We start from the raw sequence: 24,726 nt of genomic DNA, 5'->3' as shown, positions 1-24,726 counted from the left end.
GCCATAACTGAACAACGGTAATTTCGCCAAGGAATCTAAAATTTCCAGGTAACAAACTTTACCGGATGGTTCAAAAGGCACTTTGAAATAGATAAAACTGGTATAACCTTGCTCAACTTTGTGCATAAAGTACACAATTCCCTGCCAAAGATTGTCCGAGGAGATCGTATTATAGACACACATGTGTTTTGACAGTTATGTTGTGCTCGAACGAAGCTCTGAAAATCATGCTAATTTACAATGACTGGATCTTTGTTTATAATTTGAGATGTGATGGTCAGATAGATGTGTGTGTGTGTGTGTGTGTGTGTGTGTGTGTGTGTGTGTGTGTGTGTGTGTGTGTGTCTGTGTGTGTGTCTGTGTGTGGGTTTGATTGAGAGAATTTTGAAACAGCAAAGAAACATTGTATCATTTATTATGCATCAGTTGGCACACATTAAGTTGTGCGGTAGCATGCCGACTCTACATGCTTGTACAGGTAACTTTTCAGCGCGAAAGCCTTGTTGCACTTCTGGCAGACGTACGGCTTGACAGTCGAGTGTGTTTGAATGTGCGCTCGCAGGTTGGACTTGTCGGCGAAGGCCTTGCCGCACTTGGGACACGCGAAAGGACGCTCGCCCGTGTGCGTCCGGATGTGGCCCTGCAGCAACCACGGACGGCTGAAACACTTCCCGCATATGTGACACTTGCAGCCAAGCTTGTGGGTCCTGAAAAAAAGGGAAAAGGAGATAAAAACATTAAAGATTAACTTTGTTGCTTAGCATATTATCAGCAAAGCGGTGTGTTGATTTTGTGTTCCACAGACTCTGTAGTATGTCCTGAAGTATGAAATCGAAACCGTAAAATCGAGTGAATGTTTTGTCAACATTTTCTTTGACGCCTCTGTTCCATGGATATTCGTCACCCTGTCGGTTCTCCAGGAGCTTCATTTGCAATTTACTCAAGTTTGCGCTTGCAAGACGTATGATTTAGGGCGTTAATGAGAATGAATTAATTTCCTGAAAATAATGCATCATTATACGAAATATTGGGTTATACAAACTAAACCACACCTGACGTTCGTTCACAAATCACAGGGTATTTATGGCGAGACAGTTTCGTATATATGAATAAACTAGTTTCACTTATCTTCGCAGTTTCCATCTTCCCTCGCCCATAAAAACCCGCCGTACTCCATTAACTCTGAATTAGAAGTAACTTTAAATTTGTTTGTAATATATTTGAGATTGAAACTGTCTTCCAGTCAGCCAATGAAATGTCCAACAACAAAATTGAGGACTGTCCTGTTGATTGTCTGCCACGAATTACTACCTTTTTTAATTGAAAAGCTAAAATTGAAAAGCTAAAATTCTGGAGTGAATTTTATGCTTACAAATATTATGTCATATCTTCTTCACTTTCATTGACTAATATGTCTACAACATAACCGAAGATCCAGTACGATGAGGAAATACCGGTTCGAGCCCCTCCTGTTGGCCCTAGACTTCCCCATGACGCTTGCACAATTTAAAGATTTTCCTGATAGCTATCCCCGTAGGTGCAATGTGATTTTATTCCAAGGTAATATTGTTGTTGTTGTTCATGTACTTTGATCTTTTACCACTCTGACAAGAGACAAGTACCTGATGTGCATGCTCAGGGCAGGCATCGACACGTAGACTTTGTCACAGTGGGGGCACTTCCGGGCCTTTTGGTCGGTCACGCTCCGGTGGGTCTGCCTATGCCTCGCCAGGTTGCTGGAGGTGCTGTAGCTCTTGCCACACTCTGGGCAGGAGTGGCCTGGCATCATGGTGGCCCCCATCACCGGCGATGTCGCCTTCGCTTTGGACTCTGCCGACATCGGACTCACAGGCTGGCTGTCGATCTGAGTGGCAACGATCATACTCGAGGGAGATGTGGCCTTGATGGGGCTGGATGGGGTGGTGGCGCGGTCGTCTCTCGATGGGACCGAGCCTTCGGCAGGCTGAATGTTGCTGCCTTGGGCAGTCAGCGACACCGCGCCGAAGTTCAGCGTGACATTTGGCTGTCGCACGGACGATTGGCTGGTTAGTCCGCTGATGTCGCTGGGATAGAAGAGTCCATGTGCTTGGTCAAGGTATCGGCTCTCAGAGTTGTTCATTTTCTCTGCGAGACTGGAGAGGATAAAGAGTCCGCTTTGTGCCGAGTCCACTGTCTTGAGCAGACCCTCTGGTGATGGGATGTTGAGGGTCGTTATCGCAGTGGAGTGGGCCCTCTTTTTGCCGACAGCATCATTCCTAGGGCGCCCTCTACGTTGCCTCGGTTTGGTTGTCTGAGTTGGGACTGCGGCGGTGGCGTGGAAGAGGAAAGGTCGGCTCCGCGGCGACGGTACGGACATGATGGGAGTGGCAGACGGTATTTGAATGACATTGGAGTAACCATAGTAACCTAGAAATAGAAAAGAATCGAAATGGGAGACGGTTAATAGTCAGAAACATTGATTGCTCTCGATTGCAATAACAGGTTAAACCTGCAACACATGCCGATATGCTAGTGACTTTCCCTTGTTTATATAAAGTTGGACTCCCAGGGTCTGCTTCAAATACGAAGTCGTAACCTTCAAAATATATCTGCCGCCGACACTCATAACTTCAGCTGTTATGATTAGCCGAGGCGTATGTGTCCATGCCAGGAAAATCTCATCCTAGAACAATGCCTTTGAACCGAAAACTGAGGCACAAGACTATTAACCAGTTTTAAAAACAGGTTGTGATATAGTGACATCGTCACCCATATGTAACCAGGTTGAGTAACGCTGCCTGCTTGTGATAAACCTGTGCGATTTTAAGACAACACACAATGCTGAGTGGAAATACAAAGAAAAGCATGATCAGATGAACCTAAAGGGGTGTTTTGGGCAAAGTGAATAGTAACTTCCTAGTAGCTTTACTGTTTTTTTAATTGCCCTTTGATATACTCGAAGTTAGCTTTTTGCTGTAATTTGACAATTGAGATTATAAACCTGTGTAGGTAAATGACGGCGTCAGAGTAGGATAAATTCCATTGAATGAAGCTTGTAACTTATGTTAATCATGGTCAATCTGGATATTGATAACACTTTTCTGGCTAACATATCCGCAAAACCGGCGTGTAAGTGAATCGAGTTGTACTGTTTATAAGCCAATAGTTTTTCGTCTTGCATTGAGATAAATAGAGAGAGAGAAACGGGAATGTGCATTCTATCATGCTCAAATGTCACGACGAGGTTTCTGATCAGACGAGCGAAAACAAGCCATGACAACCACGAAAGTTTCTGTTTTGCCCGTATAATTCTCGCTGCTCCGTGGGCGGTTCTTCGATTGATGACGGGAGAGAGTCGGCGGAGTTGTAGCAGCGGGACCGCGCGGGTGTTAATCAAGCTCGCGTGCCAGCTGTCAGGAGCGTGGCGCTGCGCATCAATCAAATACACCGCACCCAGAAAACAAACTCCCCGGCTCGCGAACTAGGGGTCAAAGTGGGAGCCCTGGCAACGACGGATCGAAAAAAAAAAAGACAGAGAAAAAAAAAATGGATGGAGAAGAATAAGAATAAACCGAAATACTCGACATTCCATCGTTAGCAATAAACAAGGCGTATGATCCCTGCGCAGTGATTGGTTGAGGGGAGATAACGGTGATATGGGGGCACGCGAGTGGAACACGTCAGTCCAGAGTTAAGGGACGTCCCCTGCCGTATCTTACGGGGTCGCCCTGGGCAAAAGGGCCGTAAACTCTTCCCACTGTCCAGGTGACAAGGCGGCTTTCTCCTTTCTGTGTGACAGCATCAATGAACGAGTGTCGATAACATATCAACTCATCCGTCCAATGAAGGCAAAGGGGGAAGAGGGAGAGACTTATTGAAAGAGAGGGAGAGAGAGAAATGGGGGGGGGGTGGGACAGAAGAGTAATAAAATAGTGAAGCGGCGAGTTCATGCGACTTTTTTTTTCCAATATACATGCTGCATATTAAAACTTTACCAGAACTTTAACATCCAGCGACAATGGACGAAACGTTTCAGGAAGGTTGTTTATTTCTACGTCAAACTGATGAAGGTGATCATACAGCCAGAGCGCTATGAGGACTCAAAATTTTGTCCGTTCTGTTTACAGAGATGAGAAGAACAAAATTTAATTTGGGTTACTGAATTAAATATTGGAGTACACCTGTATCTATCTCGAATCCGTCAGGGTAAAGAACAAAAATCCATTATTTCTGAAATGCTTTGAATAAGCGTCAGAGAAAGTAGAGCTGGAGCAAATGTTGGCGACGTTATTTTGCTTTGTAGAATGGTTCAGAATGCCTCCGACGAATACTGTCGTTCCATTGCATTCATGTTTTGTTTGCCCCTTCCCTTTATAGTTAAACGCCAGAAATGGTCTGTTAGAGTTCAATGCTCTTGTAAGGTACGTATGTTTCTGTGATTTCATACTCAAAAATGCTCAGCACGCTGTATACATTTTCTTGATATGTTCTTCCTCATTGAGTTAATCGTTTACTCCTGTCATTTATGTATACATTGTGTATCCATCTTTGTTCATCTATCACACACACAAAGTTATATCATGGAGCTAATCTCTTCTAGCTCCGTGGCTATATTCTACACGTGATTATGGATCGTTATGTCCCAAGGAGATTGTAAAACAATGACGGACCACAGCCGATCGATTACTACGACTATAATTGCGATTGCATTAAGACCTGTGACGTTGCAGTGGTGTACCTACGTCACAATGCCGCCGGCAACCCTGTGTCTGATGTCGACGTCGATTATTCCCCCCCCCCCCCCCACATCCTCAAGCAAATCTGGTAAGTAAAAGCGACTATGACGTAAGCATCGACAGAGGGAGCTGTGTCGAAGGAGTGAGAGTCGGACACACGTTCAATCATTAGCTACCCACTACCCACTGCCATCTCGTTAAGACGACGAGTTCTCTGTCGCTCGTTAGGAGTTTGCCCTTCTCTCCTTTCTGCTCGGTCCTCCCGTTATTGTTGTTGTTGTTCTTTTTAGTGCTCTATAGCTCTCTTTCTATCATTGAACTGCATGCTGATACTCGACGATGCCTGGTTTACGTCACCGAAGGAATCAACTGCGCAAGCTCCCGTGACTTTCGAGTGGGAAGATTCAATACGAGTCGCACAGCTGTTGGAAAGGTTGATTGCCGAACCGAGGGGACCCAGCAAGGGGAGGCCGAAATAGAAAGACAGGAGATAAACATCCATCATCATCTCAGAAAAGATACATGGCTTCAGATGGTCTACTTAGTCTTAGAGTCCACATCGGCGACCATCTCGCCATCTTTAGTAACGACCGGTTTTTGAACAACTGTTTCTCATTAACACGCAACCCACTTGTCTCAGTTTTAACGAGTCAAGGAAGAAAAAAAACATATCTCCTATTTAATATCATGATAAGGTTCTCAAATCATAACAATCATGCGTTTGGCCGTAAGCGACGGCACGCGACTAAAAAGCCGAGACTATTGTTCTCTGTATCTATCCCAGTTGGCCCCAGCGCCCACCATCGCTATCATCGCGGTCCACCGTGGCAGACACCAGGCTGATGGACCTCGTGCCGTGGCATTCCAACCAACTGATGCTGCAAGCTCGTTGGTTGTCGCCACTTGTTAGGTCTTGCTTGTAGAATAATATCAAATCGTTTATTGCAGTGCCTGCTCCTTGTATATTACATATAGGAATATGTACATGACACGATAGCGTGAAGATAAAACAAACTAGACCCGTCTTGGGATGTAACACTATGTTTTAACAACAAGGTATTGGAAAAGACCATCCGGTAAGTTGGACGCCAGAAATGCAGACGTGATCTAGCCGATTCTTTCTCTCTCAAGTAAAACGCTTCCGTTTTTGGCCTGTTTTCTCTTCATGCGCGATTCTGCTGAAAAATGATATTACAGATGACTGGCAGTCGCAGATGGAACATTAGACCTTCCGCGATGCGTTGCTTTGGTATTTCCTGTGTTGCTCTTACATCCTAGAATCATTCACATTAACTGCTATCAAATCTCATAATCCATAACTTTATGAATGCTCGATTTCCATTAGAATTTGAGAATATTGCAAAGTAAATTGTGATTCAAGTGTCCGTGATTGAAGGTTATCATAAGCAAGCAAACGAGAGTCATCGCAGCTGCTTGCATCTGTAGTAGTTAAATCCTCTTGTACACTACCGAAAAGATGATGACTCACCAAACAAAATTAACAAAGAACAATTCATGAAAGAAAAAGGATAGCCCGCTTGTCCTAAAGATGATAGCTCCGTAAACGTATTGGCATAGACAAAAAGAAAATTTTCAGCCGGAATTTGTTAAATGTATCCATTTTGAATGCTGCCTGTTTCATACACGTCCGTTTTTAAAGTGCATTTCATCCTTAATAGATTAAACAGACAGGGGACTGATTAAAAGGGTTGTACTTCATTTGCATGAGGGTGAAAAGGCTCGTAATGGTGATGTTTGAACATTGCTTGAACTGTACGTACGTCAAAGCTGTTTTACGCATAAAGAGGCATGATTTGCGGCTGGATGGCCAATTCATTTGAAAAATTACTTGTTTTGATTTTACTTCTGCCTCAGTCCCCCGGCACTCACCATTCCGTAACTTATTTGGCGGGCAAGGTCGCGCGAAGTACAAGAGACAATATTGTCCCACAGAATACATGCAAGTTACATCAGGGTTCCAGCGGTGGCGCAAAAAAGCGTGTCAAAATGATTATCGAGCGCGGTTCGGCTGCACGTAGATGTCATTAGGTCCAAAATGTCTGATTGGAATTAATTTAATGAAACGTTTCCGATTGGAACCGGGCCGACCTCGTAAAAATGCCAACAAAGACACAAGTTGTTACAGTTACGAGAAGGGGAGGCACGTGGACACAGAGAGACAAAGTTATGGGATAGCTGCTTGTCATTATCATCTAGACATTTTCCATCGGCGAGACTGTCTTGATCTTAACGGGGGAAAGAGAGTAAAAATTACAATGAGCCGATGTTTCTTTGGAAGGAGAAGACACAATTTAGGGTAAGACGAGAAGGAGACGACGTCATCATGACCACCACGTCGCCAACAGTTCAAACGGGGATGATGGCAGAGACGTTAAAAGACCCGATTTAGGAGGATGCCGGAAAATATGTTGCGCAGACAACGCGGCCGTCGGATCAAGGACTTAACTTGAAGCTCTGGTTTTCAGCCACCACTGGCGCGCGCCGGTTGTACCCAAATATGGTCATGCTTCTTCACAGCCACGTGCCATGAAAACATAACCACACGCACATATACACACACTCACTTTCCATCTCTCTTCCTCTGGCTCTCTCCTCCTCTCTCACCTTCTCACTCTATCTCCCCTTCTCTTTCGCCGTTAACTTGTGTTCTCCTTAACGTAAGCAATCTCTCCCCAGCGAGGGGGGGGGGGGGGGATGGTAAAAAGTGACTGAAGCCATGACAGCGATTCTTCTTGCTTCTTTTTTTTTTCCATAACTCCTAATACGAAATTGAAAGCATGGATTGGGAAACACAGACTCGTTGATTGTCTGACAGGCGCACATATACATTTCACGTCACATTTAACTCGCAGATATCATCTTAACATAGCGACGGAAAGCGGCTCTTTGGTTTCACATTTCGCTCATCTTCCCTTCCCATTTGTGTCTCCCTTCATGCCCCAGCCCCTCATACTCCGAACTCTCTTTTAAGGTTGAGTGAGACAGGGGGTGGCGATTTTGCGGGTGCCGTTATTTTGAATGTCAGCAAAGGTTAGCGCGAAACACAAGAAGAGCGAAATCTCCCTCCTCCTTGAACTAAAAATACGTGGTGATATTTATTTGATCTGATTGATAACATTTCTCTGCCGGTCTTGGCAGGGGCTTTGGATGCATATGTGACCATTAATTAAAACATGGAGAAAGCTGGCCCCTCGAGAACTGATGAGATAAGCGCCCTTGGTGACAGATGAAAAAGTTTTCGGCGGCCAGGGAGTGGCACAGGCGAACGATACAGAGAGCAGTAAGCAAGGGCAACTGGAAACGCTTTTTTTTTTTGGTACGCCGTCAACATTTGCACGGTTTGGTAATCAATTCTTTAGACTGATTAATGTTTTAAAACCAGCTTACAATTGGAAATATCTCAATAAGAAAAACACTTTTTCTGTCACAAATAAAGTGAAACTAAAGTCTTTTTGTAATTTCTGTCACAAATAAAGTGAAACTAAAGTCTATTTGCAATACATGTTTAATATTCCGTAGATGTCAAAAAAAAAAATGATAGCTGACGATTGCTGACCGAGTAAACATTCTGGAACTAGTTTCCGTGCATGCAGCAAGTTTCTCAATGTAAGCCCAATATGATTGCACATTCCATTATCATCTTCAGCGGCAATTCATACTTGGTAATCGCTTACACTGAACGGCAAGTTTCTGTGTCGTGTGTGTTCGATGATCATCGTCGCTTAAAGTAGAATATCTTTGACTGCTTTTTTTCTTCTTCCTCTTTTCCAAAATCATTCATGAGTGAAGGACAAGGCTTCTACTGGAAGTAAAGCGTATCATCAACCCAGCTCCTTGAACTGAGACTACCAGAGTCTGTCCCTTGGCTTCACCAGTGCTCACTCGTGTCGTGCAAGTCATCGGCTTTATCACTCAAAATTCCATCTGACACCAAATACCGCTTTCTCTCTTTTTGCTCCATTACCATCGCAGAAAACAATCCATCTTGAGATTATTGACCGTATTGCGTTACGCCTGTCCTCACTTGACTTTGGAAAGAATCGTTTGGGGGATAACTGGTTTCGGGCACAAGTCTTCCACTTCGTTTTTCCTTCTCTCTTTTCTTCTTCTTTTCAACCGATGAAGAAGGGCTGAATTATTTTTCTGGACTTTTCTTTTAATCGTACTGTATTTCACTGGTTTTTCTTTCACTCTTGATATGGTTACTACTTGGTCAATTGATCGAGTGTTTGGTTGCCTATAGCAGCAACAAATACTAGTACTACTACTTCTACTTATATACTACCCACTGCCACACATATTCTCTATTGTAGTACCGGCGTGCAATTTTGTCTATGCACCATTCTACTTATCATATAATATTATATCCATTTTACAACCTATCACTATGACAAAAAAAAACTTTAATAAGGTTTATGACATCATATATCTCTTTTATTTCTCTGATTTTTCCTGTATAACTTACAGTCAGTTGTTTTCTTCCTTTATGCCACTTTATCCATTCCTCCCTTCTCTTCTTCTTCCCTCTCTTCTCACCGCTCTTCCTCGGCGAAAACCGACCGATGCAATAGTAAATACAGTCCCCTCGCCTGCCGTCCTTTCTAAACATCACTCCTCAATTTGTTCCTGACTTGTCCATGATTAGCTTGACATGCCTGACCCCGTGACCTCTGAATTTAGCTTCACTCTCTCGCGCGGGGGTCACGTCGGACTTTCAGTTTGGGTTTTCATTCATAATTTTTCCTCGGTTGTCGCTGTTTTCTTTGCCACTCCTACCCCCTCCCTCCCTACCTCACGCTAATTCGTTCGCCTCACAGGTGGTATGCAGGCCCTTAGGTTACAGAAGAAAGACGCTATAGGAATCTACATACCGCATAGCGTACGTCTGTGCGACTTCAGGCGTCTTGATATCCTCATAAACACGTTATAATCGTGCTTTTATTTGTTTCTTTGATTGTAGTTGTGTGTGTGTGTGTGTTTATAATTAAGGTCAATGTAATTGCCCAAGTCATATTTGATTCATGTCCATTGACTATTTTTTGTTGTTTGTTAAATAAACGTTTGTTGAAATAAGGATTCCTGCACTATATAGTTCTGTGCCAACAATATAAAAAGATAACTTTGTGAGATTACTAAAAGCCTTGCGATATGATTTGTGCGTCGTATGAAAAGAGACACCTAGTATTCATTCAAAGAAAACTGACTTTGGATGAACTCACATGATAGGAGTGACCAGTGACAGAGATTGTCGTTCATATGAATATGTCCAAGATAAACACCATATTGACAGTTTACTCGTATCATCATAATCTTAGCATTTCATCTGATTTTGAAAACCCGCGTAACCAACGCTCGCGCGCGTGCCTGCCATGGGTCGAATCAAACGACATGCGACTGTCGCGTGTCGCATTTCCCGCCCTCCCTCTCCCACACGTACTCGACCTAGCAACGCTCGCTCGCACAGGCGGAACAAAATTGGCCTATCGCCTGCTCGGAAGGACAGACATCGGTTTTGAAGGAGTTGATGGTTGAGGGCACCTAACTCCGTTTGATCATAGTAGCTCCATGGTTTGGTTTAGGTTTGTGCTGCTGATCAAAGGGCGTTATTTGCTACGGTTCACTCTTTATGATAAATTTTAAGTGCTGACAGTTTGTAGCATGCATTCAATTACGCTTCAATGGTTTCTTATCACTAGCGAAGTTTACTTACGTTTTATTTTAGTCACCGTAATTGACGTTGTTGGATTCACTACGGTCTTTTTAACTGTACTTTAACCATGGTGTAAAAGATGCTATCTAAAAAGATGACATTGGAGCTTCTTTATAGACCTTAATTTCTTGCTTTTATCCTTATTCTAGTACGGTGAAGATTTCCCGAAATAGCGACAATCACTGACAAACACAGAGATATGGCTACACGCAAAATATACATCAAATTTCACCATGTTCAGCATGGAAAATCAATTCATCACCACAATAGTTATCATTGCCTGAACTCAGAGAGCCAGAAATCGCAGTGGGGAGGGGGGGGGGGGGGGGGGAGGGAGGGGAGTTGCTCTGTTGAACTTGCGTGACAAACTCATAATCAGTGAAAGATGGGCTTGATTTTGAGTTTCCCTACGGGGTTTCTTCAAAAAGCTCGCAGCACTGGCACTGCCCAACACCTGTCGTACTCAGTGACGTCTGGCGAAGGGGCCCGCGAATCACCCAATCTCTGCTCGCACGAATCCCAACACGTTACCGGTAGTACAGTGGTAGAGCAATCCTATACACCTTTCAGCGATGCATGTCTTTCCCACCTTATACCAGGCTTCATATTATGTAGAATCCGATACATCATGAGGAAAGACACACTAATGATCGCGATTAAATTTGCTACTCAAGTCGTATATTTACAAGCAAGATGACCAGGGGGCACCTACGTTGACCATTACTGAACAAGTCTTGACAAAGACTACTTATCTGATTCTAACGTAATTACCGGACCCACGCGACAGACCATATGTATCTGTGGTCCCATCTCTGCTATCCAAATTCAATTTATATTTGTCCATACCTCCACCCCCACCCGAACCTTCACCACCGGTTGGTTCTTGTTTTTCTAACCCTCCATGCTACTCAATAAAAAAGAAAGTGTGCGGCCCGTCTCACGGCGTGATGTGCGCGTTGACAGCCATCGAGATGAGAAGCACGGGATAGCGACCGGAAGTCATGTGACGTGATTGACAGCGGACGCGTGCGCTCTTGTCAAAGCGTGGAAGGACGCTCATCAAGTTCAGCCGGCAGGTCCCGATTTTTCTTTCCCGCTCAGCACAAAGTTGATAGTTAACGCTGCACACCTAATGACAAATTCCTCCAACTAAGTTATAAACATTATCGACGAGAAATCGGACAGGTATACATCGCCACTGTGAACAATTTTCTTCGCTTGTCTATTCTACGTGAGTTCAAAATATTTTCGTTAAAACAAGAAAACTGTCGATTTTGCACTGAATTGTCTGGTTGGGTAGTCAAAACAAGTGCGTTATTCAAACGACTTTATGCCGACATGATGCTATATAGGGGGAGGTCACTGACTCTCGGACGTGACTTGAAACCATCGCACATTGCATGGTGCGGAGAGTGAGCTGCAAAAGGGCAGAAGAGTTTGATTCCATGCCTTGAATCAACAGCGCGGTCTGGTGAAGCTCGAACTTTTGTCGAGGTGATGACGAAGTTGCGCTCCCCAAAGGGGTCGCTGGGCGAATCGATACTCTTCCCCCTTTTGTCTCAAGACTTCGACCTCAATTTTGTCCACCTATTTCAAGCGTCTTTGTATATAATCGGTTTGTGTGGAATCAAGGAGGGGAAGAGGAACAGCAAAAAAAGGAAAAAAGAGGTGAAATGGGTGATTTCGAAATACAAATGTCTTCGTTCTCGGAATAATGCGCTGCGGAAGAGCTCGGATAGGGGCCATGACAGATTTACTGGTTTGGTATTTAGGAAGGAGGATTTCTGATCGTTGCTCTGGGACTGGAGGAAGTAGAGCGATTCAACAGCTAGGTACATTGTATTTGCTAACTCTGAAAATAAAGCAAACCCTCTAAAAATGCACACAGAGCAGACCCGCCGAAACATTGGCTGTATGATGAAACACGGAGGCGAACGGCGGTATGCATCTACCCTATGATGTATAAGAGTAATGGATTGGAAGGAGGGGGGGGGGGGGTTCAGGCGGGATGGAAGAGTTATATACCAACACCTTCACCAAAGTGCTAGCTACAGTTTGTTTTCGAGAGGGAGGATTCGATTTGCTTCCTGGCTTAGCCCAGTTCTGGTGCTGCCTGAAACCGACACCTGGAACCAAATTCTCCTTCGAACTGATAGTTACATACTAACCAATAATTATTTTGTCAGGAGAGTGCCATTTCAGGCTCATCTACGCTCAAAGCTAGTCGTCTTTAAATGTGAAGAGAAATAGGGCAAACATGAAAGTTTTTGTGACGTTTCAACAGGTTATATTTGAAGGGACTACTATGCTGTACAGATAATTTGTGCGTCTTTACGAGACTTTGAATGAAGCCGAGTAACGTGTACATGATAAAGATTCTGGCCATACCATTATTATAGTAATTTTCAATTTCATTTTTTACAATAATAATAATAGATTTATGAACATACAAATAAATAAACAAACAAACACCGCAACAAACATAAATGGGAGATGTGTGAGCAGAGGGAGATGAGTGACGACAATCTGTCGGGCGGTCCATCCTCCCCCACCAGCCACCACCCGTCGGCGGCCTGCTCCCCTCCATCAAAACGGCAACGAGGAGATGAGATGAGCGCATCAGTCGCTCGGTGCAGTGGCTGTGTGTTTCTCCCCCTTCAGCAGACAACTTGCCACGCGACCAAATGACCAAATATGGTCACAAGCGCGGCCACCCGTCCTGAGAGTAGAGTGCGTTGGAATCTAACAGGCCGTTTTTTTGCCGCGCCGCCGCAGACGATTCGATTGAGCGAGTGAAAAGCCTTCTAGATTTCTTGTTGTTTTGTGGTTGCTTTTACTTTCGTAAATGTCCTGTCCTTTTCAAAAGGGAAAAAAAAAGTGTGATGGGTGGAAAAACATGGGCTGAGAATAGAAGAGTAGAGAAAAGAAGGGAGAGGACCCTAATGTCAGTCAAATCCAAGATCTCATCAGCGAAGGGATTTGGGAGGAATTTTAGACTAAATTTATGGAGCCGTTCTGACGACTTCTTCACTCTCCTCGTTCGGTTACCTCGCAGTCACGAATTCCATCACCCAACCCACACGACGGTAGCTTTCGCTTACCATACCCAGGACGAATAAAAAGAAAAAAAAAATGATTCATTCGCGGACAGAATGGTTAATGCAAGTCTTTTCATAGGATATAAATATTTCAACATGCTTTTTCGCTTCTCTGGCCCAAACGGCGTATTCGTTATGTGTTGGTAAGCTTATAGTGAGATCATCTTTCGGCTCAAACAGGATTTTCTTTTTAGCCACTGAGTGCAAGTGTCGGCTCTGTTTGGACTTAGTATATTGTACGTGCAAATATTGTTTTTCCCCCAAATAAACTTCATGCACCTTGTAATGATTTTCAAAGATGCGAAGGGGGCAAAGAGGTAGTGGATGAGTCCCCCCACCCCCCCCCCCCCCCCTGTTCCCTGAATCAGTAAGTCAGGATCAGTACAGCACTGGAAAGATATTACTCCATTAAAGTAACTTGGATAGACAAAATATAGTACAAGAAATACGCAGGACCTCCCTTAAAATTATGCATTGAACCACACAACCCCCCTCCAAAAAAACAAAACAAAAAACAAACAAACACGAACAAACATGAAGTGACTTATGCACTATCATCCCACAGGAATGATCAAAGAAAAGTCACTGATATTGCTAATGTTTTCACGAACACGTGACACCGCAGAGCCAATCAAGCATCCCATCGATAAGATTTTCACATCCCCATCAGATATTGTACACTGCTCACCAGCGTCGCCAAGGAAATGACTTAACTTATGAAATGTATGATCATATAAAAAGTTCTCATGGCATTTCGCTCCGTGTCTATTTCCCTGTGGCAGCATGACAGTAAGGGGAAGACATGGCATGAAAACTGGCCCCATCTTTTTTTTTTTCATGTGTTTATGAACTGAAAATAATTAGAGCAACATCTTCCTTTTCGGAATCCCACTTGATACATCATCATCATGTCAGAGAAGATGCGGTTGCCAGTGGCAACGTTAACGTCAGTCTGAGAGAGCGAGTCAGCATCATCATCTTGGCCCAATGCCACGGGAGCACCACCGCCTTTCAACCTGCAACCGCTCCTCCTGGTGTCATCTTCCTGTAATCTCCTCCGCATCTATTTAAAGTTCTTCCAAGAAAGCTTTGGTTGATGAAAGGCTTGATGACGACACCGCAGTCGTATCAAGGGTTTTAGAGTTTACTCCTTTCTTCTTCTTTTTTGCTACCTTTGTTATCTCTTTATTTATGTCAACGAAGTCCAATGTCGAATGCCGATAATGTTGAATGAATTACTCTCGGTATAGCTCCTGGTCTAGACCACGTGATTTAGCAATGATTCTGAGGCAAAAAAAAATGTTTTTATAAAATGATGATAAATTAACTCAAAGGCCTTTTCATCCAGGTTAGTCTCTTCAACGTCCCCACATCTCTGTCGCAATGCCCAAATTATCATTATTCCCTGTAGGTTTGTGTCACCCATGACTTTCTGTATACTTTCCTCTTGGACAATAAGAGCATCTCCTCAACGCCTTAAAATCCACAAACTAATTCAGAATTTGAATGCTACCGCCCGAACGTGAGTGGAACACTGAGCTATAGGCCTACATTTCAACAGTTTCATTTCAACCATGAGCGCCCATTTCTTTGGAACCCAAGCCCTGCCGTTACCCCCTAGGTGACTCAATAAAGGGTTAACTAATCGTAGAGTCTCCTCTTACATCTTATGCAGCGATGAACACCAGTGGTATTAGGTTACAGAGATGAGAACAGATACAGTGAGCTAATCTGCAGAGATACGAAGAAGACTGCCCAGTCATATACCACTGAGGAGAGTTGATTAAATGTATCATTCGTCATTAATTGGTAAATCTTTCCTCATTTCTGTAAAATATCATCTGAAGACAGAATAAAGTATCGGCAGTGATCGGGGAGAGTCACAAATCAAAATTGAGACCAAACTTTATCCCAACTTCACAACAAAGTTCAGCAAGCCAGTCTTCAAAATATATGCCTCTACTGTGAGCTCGTGATAATATGCCATACATTCCACCTGCCATTAAAATCTTGAACATCATAACATATATTATGATGTCTCTGACACAGTGTTTTCATTCTCTGTAGTAATTCGAGCGTGCATATAGTTGAATTCTTTTCAGGATGACACATTTCGAATAAATTCTGCTTCTGTATATCAACATGATAAAAGAAAAGACCCGATTTACACTGCGAATGACTGCCAAGGAACAAGGCTTTTTTGTAACGTCAACATGGTCAACAAGGGTATACGGAGAACAGGTATAGATGCATTGCATTTCATGTACAAGCGGAAGAGGAATTCAAAATGCGACATCGAGGTCAAGCGATAAAGGCGATTCATAGTCATTTCGAAAGGTTCACTATATTGAAGTGTCATTCCAGAACTTTGTCTGTCTCCGCTCGTTGTTCCGTTATTTCAATGTGAACTGCTTTGGTTTAATATGAACGCTTGTAATTGGGCGTATTTCTCTTAAAATGGCAACCATAAAGAAGAGCAGGATGATGTAAACGAACTTCTATTTGCATACAATCACGGGCAAAGAGGCTCTTGGATGGTGTTAGACATAGAGGCCAGCCTTTGTCTTCTTGAACGAGGGGAACTTACTGTTGGGACTGTCATTAAGGGAGGACACTCGCCAATTAAGACCCCTGCACAGTCATTAGTCTTAACAGATGGCTGAAATATGTTGTCTGATTGCCAAGCCGAGAGATGTATGTGGTAGAATCTTGCTCTCTCTTTTTACTCTCGCAAAATGCAGTTAGATGCAACTCACAAGCTGTTTGTTAAGAAGGGTCACGTGTGCCTTTTTAAAACCTTCGAGACGTCTTAGAATAAAAGTGCGCACAGAGACTAAAAAAAAAAAAAAAAAAAAAAAAAACCTCGACTCTAAAAGGATAGAGTACAACTTCGCTGTAACAATCGTATCCAATGAAATGGCCGTTGGAAGTTTTGTGATCACATTGGTAAACTCATCACACATCGAGATCAGTATTACATCGTATCTTTTGCTTCATATTTGCACTTATTTCTGTGCAACATATTCACTTGGTACTATGTGTTCCCGCTGAATAGGAAGTATGACGTTGTTCTCAATCTTTATTATTTTTTTAGGTTCTATTTTTTTTTATAGAAAGAAGACAACGTTTTCACTCTGATATCATGCAGTTTCACTGCAAATATCACGAGTTGTTATGATAACTGATGCCTAAACCCACAACAATTTATATCACAATCCATGCAGTATAATGAATAGATCTATAACCTGACTCACTCTATGCGGAGATACCAAAGAGTTAAATGTCATATTATGAGCAATACATGGCTACCAACTAGAGCTCGGAACGAGTAGAGAAACGAGTGTCTTTAATGGTATTTAAGTATGGTATGCCTCTGTAACGTCAAAGTATATCAAGTAACCACTTGTAAAGAGTTATAAACTGAACGTTAAGCTTGAATGTTTCCCTGTATAGGCCCCTGCCCACTGAATTCAGGCAGCCATGGCAATAATGTTTCGTTGACAGTTACTCGACACACTAAAAAAATCACAAATACCACAACAAATGGATCCTCTTTGTTGCGCGTAGGCCTATCCACGAAAACACGGGGGGGGGGGGGGGGGGGGGGAGAGGACCAGAGACGCGGACATCGGCCGCGCATTCTCACCTATACCATGCCCACATCAACCAGGAGCTATCGGTCATCAACCAACTGCGCTGTTCAAAATAGTGCTTGTAATATAATATGCTCCCATGATTCATAGGTTCTGACCCAATGCTCAATTTTATCCCAATGTTGAATAGCAATGAGACATTGTTGAAGAGCTTTTCTCATGAGTAATCAGTGCATTTGGGATGATTAACTATTCAGGCATTCACGAGCTGAATGACGATCGTTAAGAGAGATAATGTCTGCTTTCTAGGAACGATTACACATGCGTTAGTTATAATATTACAAATGTCTTCGTTATTTTGGCGGGGGGGGGGGGTGGTCGGGATGGCATCAGCGCGCCTGACGGTGGTTACGACAGGTGCGCATGCGCATTTATTGTGCCATTCATTGTTTTCTCCTTCAACAGCACTTGGTGGCTATAAAGCAACTCCCCTTGGTTATTTCATGGTCATTGGAGCATCGTGAAGAATCGCTGTATTTACGAGGTTGTTGAACTGAGAGAGGTCATTATTAACACTGATTCCAACTTGCTGTCGTTGTTTAACGTTTGATATGTCGGGTGAATCTTAAATTTGTCTATGTAAACCTTGCCCTAATCATAGTTGGTCGTACACTATATAGGCCTATAACGTATTTAAAATATGGACATGAATTATGCAGACAGCTCATGTGCTGAACACATCGTGATAATAATATAAGACTAAAAACAAAAGCAATGGATGACATTTGAACACAAATAGGTAAACAGCATAGTATTTACTGGCAGTTTTAAGTGTGGAGAGCGCTTGTGGCATTAGACAAAATACCTTATACCTTTGTTTAATAAAACGCCGAATATTTGCTTTGGACTCGTTCTCCTTTTTTTTTTCTTTATTCCTTTCAGTCTTCCTAGCCACCCGTCGAGAGAGTAAATAAGACAAAGTAATTTCCCCCAAAGTAAGACGCTCTCCAATAAACAAGAAACGCCTTGAGAGGAAGCCAAAAGCAAGCCCAGAGAGAGGGACGTGCCGATCGTAATGTTAAACTCAACGGCGCGATGCTTTCAAGCCCGATTCTTTCTGGGTTAAGCATTTTCGACCCGGAGTAATCAAGGTTTGGAGACGAAGTTAGGCCGGCGATCACGTCCATTTGACACACACGATTTGCCGAGATAAATCTTTTAAAGCGCCGCTCCTCAAATTGATTTTGATAAATAATAATACTAAAAGAGTTAAATCAAATAAGCACCATGGCAGAGGTTTTAGAAGACTCGCACCTAAAACTTAGAAAGTTATGGAATCTTTAACTTCCCAAGTTTTCACGAAACAGTTATCAGAGTTACAATAACATATACTCAAATTAGATGAGCTGATTACGTCACGGCCCCACTAGTCTCTCATTTACATAAGATGATAACATCTCTTATTTTGACATGGAATAAACGACAACAACTATACAACTTGTTCCTGTACATCACGGTTTGTTGTGTTGCGATAACCGATGGCAGTTATATGGCTTACATGGGGAAAGGCTGTTTTTGTTGCTAAACTTGTTGACTTGAAAGCAAATCTTTTCAAATGATATTTTGTGCACATGCTAATGAGAGAGTTGATGTGAGCTGAAGTGGTATCATTATCTCTCCTGAATTACATTTGATTTTATTGTTGCAGGTAATAATCACTATTCAGGGGGAAACATGTTAATTAATTATATAAGCCCAAACTTCAGTGTCCAAATTTGACGAATCTCCTACAATTCTGTTCTGTTCCTTTTACTCCATCACTGCCTTTAGCCAACGGAACCATGGGGGTATGTGAAACTGCGCTTAAACCTCTCTCCTCCCTCCCCTGGACAAGCTCGATAGTGGTACTTTATGTGTCCCCTGCATCGGACGCTCTCAGTCCACTCCACTCTACTCCCCCCCCCCCCCCCCCCCCCCCCCTACTCCCTTAGGACCATGTGTCCCCTCAGAGCTCGGGTCAAATACACTTGTCATGAACCTGTAAGGACGCTAGGAGGGAGGGGCTTCTGTGTCTGTCCTTTGACTCAGGTGCCCCGAGACATGTCACGAAGGGGGCTCGCCCAGAGACGCTTGAGTAAGAAATAACATAGGACGCGAGTGAAACTAATACATTCCTTTCCACCTGTTTTGTATTCAGGCGCCGCGTGCTAGATCTGACGCCCGTGCACCAAACGGGGGGAGGTTAAGTGCTAAAATACTCCTTTCGCACTTCTCGCTCCACTTTCTCTGACGAGGAATCAATCAATTGAGAGTTAATTCATTCTGACAGGTCAAAGGGAATAAATAGGGTGTCGAGACTTCGCTCTCAACTCCAATAGGATAGTTCTTTCTTCAAAAATTTTATCAAATAGTAGGCCTACTGCGAAGACACTTCACGACTATATGCGTTCACACTGTCAAACAATGAGAAATAAATCTCCTTTATGATATTCCATCAAAAGTAAATACTTTAAACCTTTTTTTTGAAGTTTTCATCCATTCTTTGAATTCTTTCATTTTGCTCTTCTTACAGCACTCCGTGAAATAGTAATTAGAGAAGTTTTGATCGTAAGACTGTCATTAAAGACGCATCCCCAAGCGCTGTTTAACAAGCATTTCGTGCATATTCCGGCTCTGACATTACTGCATAGCTATAGATGACTATACAGTGAACAAAGCAACTGCTTTTACATTGTATGTTGGAGTGTTTGTCATCCCTTGCAGACATGGTGTCTGTGGAGTTCTTAATTTGTTATATCTGTATTCATAAACAGCAAATCATTATTGATATATTGACGTTTTTCAAGGAAAAGAGTTTAGCACATTACCATGGGCGGATGATTATCGATTTACGTTGAGAAACAATGACGAGTTTAGAGACAGAGGCAAGTTGAAAAATTTACCAATGGAGAACACAGTCATTTGATTGGAATCTATGATTTGCAAAATGAAATAACTACTGCAAGTAAACAACTATACGGTCAAGAATGACTGGTGTAAATGTGCATGACCACCTAGCTGGGTGGAGTAATCGAGTTACGTTGAGCGCCACCGGTTGGCTATTGTAAGTGATTGGTGAAAAACTGTCGCAGTTGTATGATGACAACAAAATACAGTAAGGAGAAACGAGATTATGACGCAAATGTGTTGGAATGTCTCGCTTTCTTTCCTTTTTTTTTTCTTTTCCTTTTTGCCCAAGGTGTAATCGCTCATTACACGAGAAGTTTTCTCACTTTTCAAAGCACTCATTAGGTCCGTCAAGGTGCACCCGTTCGGGCTCGCCCCAAAACGAACCGGCTCCCGGTGAGACCGCTAACAAGACGTAATCGAGAAACTCTCGTTCGAAGGTGGTTCTGGTAATCGGCGAGACAAGAAAAAAAGCCAAAACGTCGCGGGATACGGTGGGAAAAAATGCCGTCAAAACTTGTGCTTTCCAAGTGGTTAACGACATAACGACGCTTAATTTCCTCATTACGAACGCAGAGGTGAATTTCTAGAACCGTGAGATGCCAAATGACTCTCGCTACCCGAGTAAATAATCATAGAGGCCCATAACAAAAGAGACAGAATGTAAACTGTGGTATAGCCCTCATTACTCTATACAACCTCCCAATTTTTACAAAAAATTATATCAACAAAGCGTTCTTGAAAAAAAAAAACACTCAAACAAAGAAAAGTTAAGATCTTGATTTGGAAGAGTGAAAAAAGAAGAAGTTCCTCTTCATTTTTCTCGAGTACATACAAAATTCTCCAGCAATGTAGAAGAAAGACTATTTTTATTAGTTATATCTTTCGACATTGATAAAAAAAAAACAACAACCAGGATATATTGAAGAAGGTCGTTGTTAATAGAAATGATATTGGGAAATGGGGTAAAATGAAGTGAAGTTGCATCACAAGTCTGAAGATTGACTGATTTAAAGGGAAATGTACAGACATAGAGTGAGAAAAGTAAACAAAAGATAAAGGTGTGGGGAGAATAGAAAGAAATAGACAGAGAGAAGATAGGGAAAGAGAAGAGAGAGAGATGGAGAGGGAGAGAGAGGGGGGGGGGGAGATGAGTATCGGAGAGGGGGTGATAGGGTGCGGCGGTTGTAAAACAATTGTTGAAATTGTGACATCAGGGCTGTAGTTGTAGAAAAGACAAGAAGCGGTCCCTACCCTCGGGTCACAGTGATTACCCGCGGCATCAAAGTGGTTGGAAACCCGACCCACCCCGTGACTTGCGGCTGCTGAAATGGTTTGCAAGAGCTAGAAAGAGTATAGAGAGCCAAATCTGGTTGTACAAAGTCCAACGAGCCGACGTGTGACATTCAGGCCAGGGTGCTACTAGCAAGCTATATATTTGTAACGTGCACGCTGAAAAGCATTTGCCGAAAATGAGATATTATTACAATCGTATACCAAAATTCACGGTTCAAGTTTCTTCCTTCAGCATTTCTTCCTGAAGCACTTTCTCCGACATGTGAGCATATAGTAAGGCATTTGTTATCATTTTTTAGTCCCTTTGTATAAATAAAAGTTAGTCCAGTCTATACCTTTCAATATTTTTCTCTGTCTAACTCCGATTTCTATCTCTTGTGTAGGGGAACCGTTTTATTATGCTATCTAAACTTAACTTTTCAACAACATCGTAATCACTGAAATTGGACATGCATTTGAAAATGTATAAAGCCAAAATAAAAGCACAAACCCCCAAAACGTTATATTCATGTCTATGATTAACTTTAAACACACACACACACACACACACAAACAAAATAGACAAACATACTAATATTGAATGAATTTTTTTTTTAAAGAAAGAGTAGTAAGTTCTATTTAATTGCACAGACCCTTCAGTTATTCCTTTACATGTTTCTTGATACTGCATGTATCCACTGGATTGTAGGCCTATGTTTTATTTACTTACCCCAAAACTGCTTTATTATGGTATTGCAACTGTACTGTTATGGTCATCATAATAAGTGCTGTAATCATTATCATCATTGTTACTACATTGCATTACCATAATTATCCTTATCACTATAACTGTATCACAATGATAAAAAAAAAAGACAAGCATATCTACTGTGAATGGGTGTTTTTGCTGTGACAGGGATGTAAAAGAGATTACACGAGATCAGTCTATACACCAATGAAATGCGACCAAGCCCAGTCCCCCACCTCTCCCCTACCCTTCTCTTTTTTTCCCCTTTCTCTCTTGTGTTCATCAGAAATCGGGCGAGTTATGCGGGCGCGTGGCCGAATGTCTCGGGTCGAAATTGTGAAGGCCACGGGCTAGCCATCGTGTTACCTCTGACCGTCTGGACCTTTGTTCTGGATGAGTGGACTTGGGTAACAGTGACCATGGCTGCCTGCCGTGTCGGTGGCTCGTCGCGCGTCCCGTGGGGCGAACTCTCCCCGCCTACTTTCTCTCTAGTGCGACCCGATCTCTGGTCAAATCAAGCAAAAGTCGATCTTTCGGAACTCGCCCAACTACTATATCAATTCTGAAAGAACTTTTGAGGAAAAAAATAAAAGGGAACGTGATCTTTGTTTGTCGATTACCTTTTGTTTTCCCTCATTGTGGCCAAATGAGTTTCGAGAAAAGAAGTTAATTAGCAGAGTAAGTGGGTTTTCACTTCGGAGAGACGGAGCGAGAAGCGATTTCGGATCAAATTTGGAAAGGTACACCATCTGGGAGGTGAAACTTTGAATTTTAGACGATAATTGAGCGAAAAGTTGAAGTTTTCCTTTCGGAAACGCAGCCATTTGATCTCAGAGTTCATTCTAAATTTAGAACGAGTTTTTCTTTATAAGTTCTGCCTTCTTTCACTATTGTTGTGCGGTTGCATACTGAGACGGTATTCAATACTTTCATTATTACACTTTCTTGGTGTGCTGTTACGCCAGGCTCATTCGAGACTAAGAACCATTTTTTAACCTGTTTAAGTTTGGTGTAAAATGAAGACTTTCATGCCTTGCTATTTCCAAGCCTAGGAGTGACGAGAGTGCCCTGGAAAAAATGCCAACTTCGTACGAAAGATCTCATAAACAGAACTACCTGTCAAAACTCATTTCCAGAATTTGGCATCGCAACCCCTTGTCGGATTTACAACCATGGAAGAAGAGGGGTGGGGTAATACGTGTATAGTGTTGGAAGAACATCTGAATTGTAGAGGAATTAAAAACACTTACTCTGAATGGCTGTCTCCGCCGCAAAACAATCCCACATTGCTGTTTTTTCCTTTGCGGGTCGGGATACTCTGCGAACGAGGAATGAGCGCGGCATGATGAGAGTGGGATGCGGGGTGGATGATGGAAGTAATGTGGTGGTTGGTATCCAAACTCCTCAGTGGAAATGTGATGAAATCAAATGCAAAGTTCAAACTCTCGCAGCTGACTTATACCAAAACGACTGGTTAACACCACATTAAAGGAACGAGAAACACCTTCGCAGTCTAAATGAAGATTTTTGTTGCAATCTGGATGAATGTTTGTTTTTGATGGAATGAGATGTGGAATATAGACTGAAGACGTGAAGGGATCCAACGTTGCGTGGCGACGCCCTAGAAGATGATGTCGTTGAGATGCTGCTGCCGAGTCACTTGTGGAGCAGATCTGACTCATCGGAGATGATTGGAAGGATGAGTCGGCGCAATCATCATCACAAGGGTGAAACTAAGGTTGGGTCACCTTGCGGAAGATGACCAGGAACAGGCGTTTGGTGGTGGGGATGGATGATAGTCAAGTAAGTCTGAACTCGCGACTGGCCAGCAAGATCCTTTATATATGAAGAGCACATCCACCATATGAACGTACATGGGTGGTTTCATATGAGCAACAAGTGTTATTATCCCTTTGAACTGTCAGGCGCAGGGGCCGATCCAGTAACGTCTTCCAGCGTGGGGAGGGATGGGCCATCACCCCGTTGGTAAAGTGGTATCACCATCACTTGGAGTCCCCCCGATGGGCGCCGTAAACTCTCTATGCCTCACGCGTCGACCAATCAGATTCGCGCATGCTCCCCTTGCCTGCTCCATCGACCAATGGAGCGGCTGCTACGGGGACGAATGGCCCGTGGCCACACGTTCGCCTGCCTCGATTGGCTCTCGATAGCTGTCACGAACTTTTGACGGGCAGCGAACTGACGGAGTAATTGGTTATTCTGCTCGACCAGTTAGCCACGCCACGGGTCGTGCATGAAGACACAGCTACTTGTACTTTAAAATTATAAGTACGTGTTCTATCTTTAATTCTACACTACAAATCGCTTCTCCATGGAGAAGAATTATTCTATGGCCAAAGTGTTCTTCTTTTATAAAAAAGCTTGATGATACTTCATAGTAAATTACATGGACTTACTGTTTGTATGAAACATAATGCTCAATTTTGAGTACTCACATCATAATAATAATAACAGGGTCTGTATCGCCAGTCTAATATCAAAGGTCTATCATCATTAGGGGGATAGACCGAGAAGCAACGCTAGCGTACTTGCCCATGTCGGAAAACACGATTGAAACAATGTTAGGACCTTTATGATTTATACCAGCTGCGAACAGGGC

At 42.9% G+C, this 24,726-nt stretch overlaps 1 protein-coding gene across 1 annotated transcript; it reads right to left on the bottom strand.

Annotated features, from left to right (window-relative positions):
• Positions 1–436: 436 nt before the first annotated feature.
• Positions 437–23,450, bottom strand: LOC139745535 (uncharacterized). The gene is made up of 3 exons (XM_071655929.1): positions 23,357–23,450; positions 1,623–2,406; positions 437–707 (listed from the first exon to the last, which is right to left on the bottom strand). Exons 1-3 carry the CDS (start codon positions 23,448–23,450, stop codon positions 437–439), a joined length of 1,149 nt encoding a protein of 382 aa, XP_071512030.1.
• Between the last annotated feature and the right edge of the window lie 1,276 nt (positions 23,451–24,726).

The sequence above is a fragment of the Diadema antillarum genome, unplaced genomic scaffold, assembly GCF_040938485.1.
Source record: "Diadema antillarum isolate AM-2024a unplaced genomic scaffold, OU_Dant_1.0 scf00000036, whole genome shotgun sequence".
Lineage (NCBI taxonomy): Eukaryota > Metazoa > Echinodermata > Echinoidea > Diadematoida > Diadematidae > Diadema > Diadema antillarum.
The sequence above is the reverse complement of the archived record's forward strand: the minus strand, read 5'-3'. Positions and strand labels throughout refer to the sequence as shown.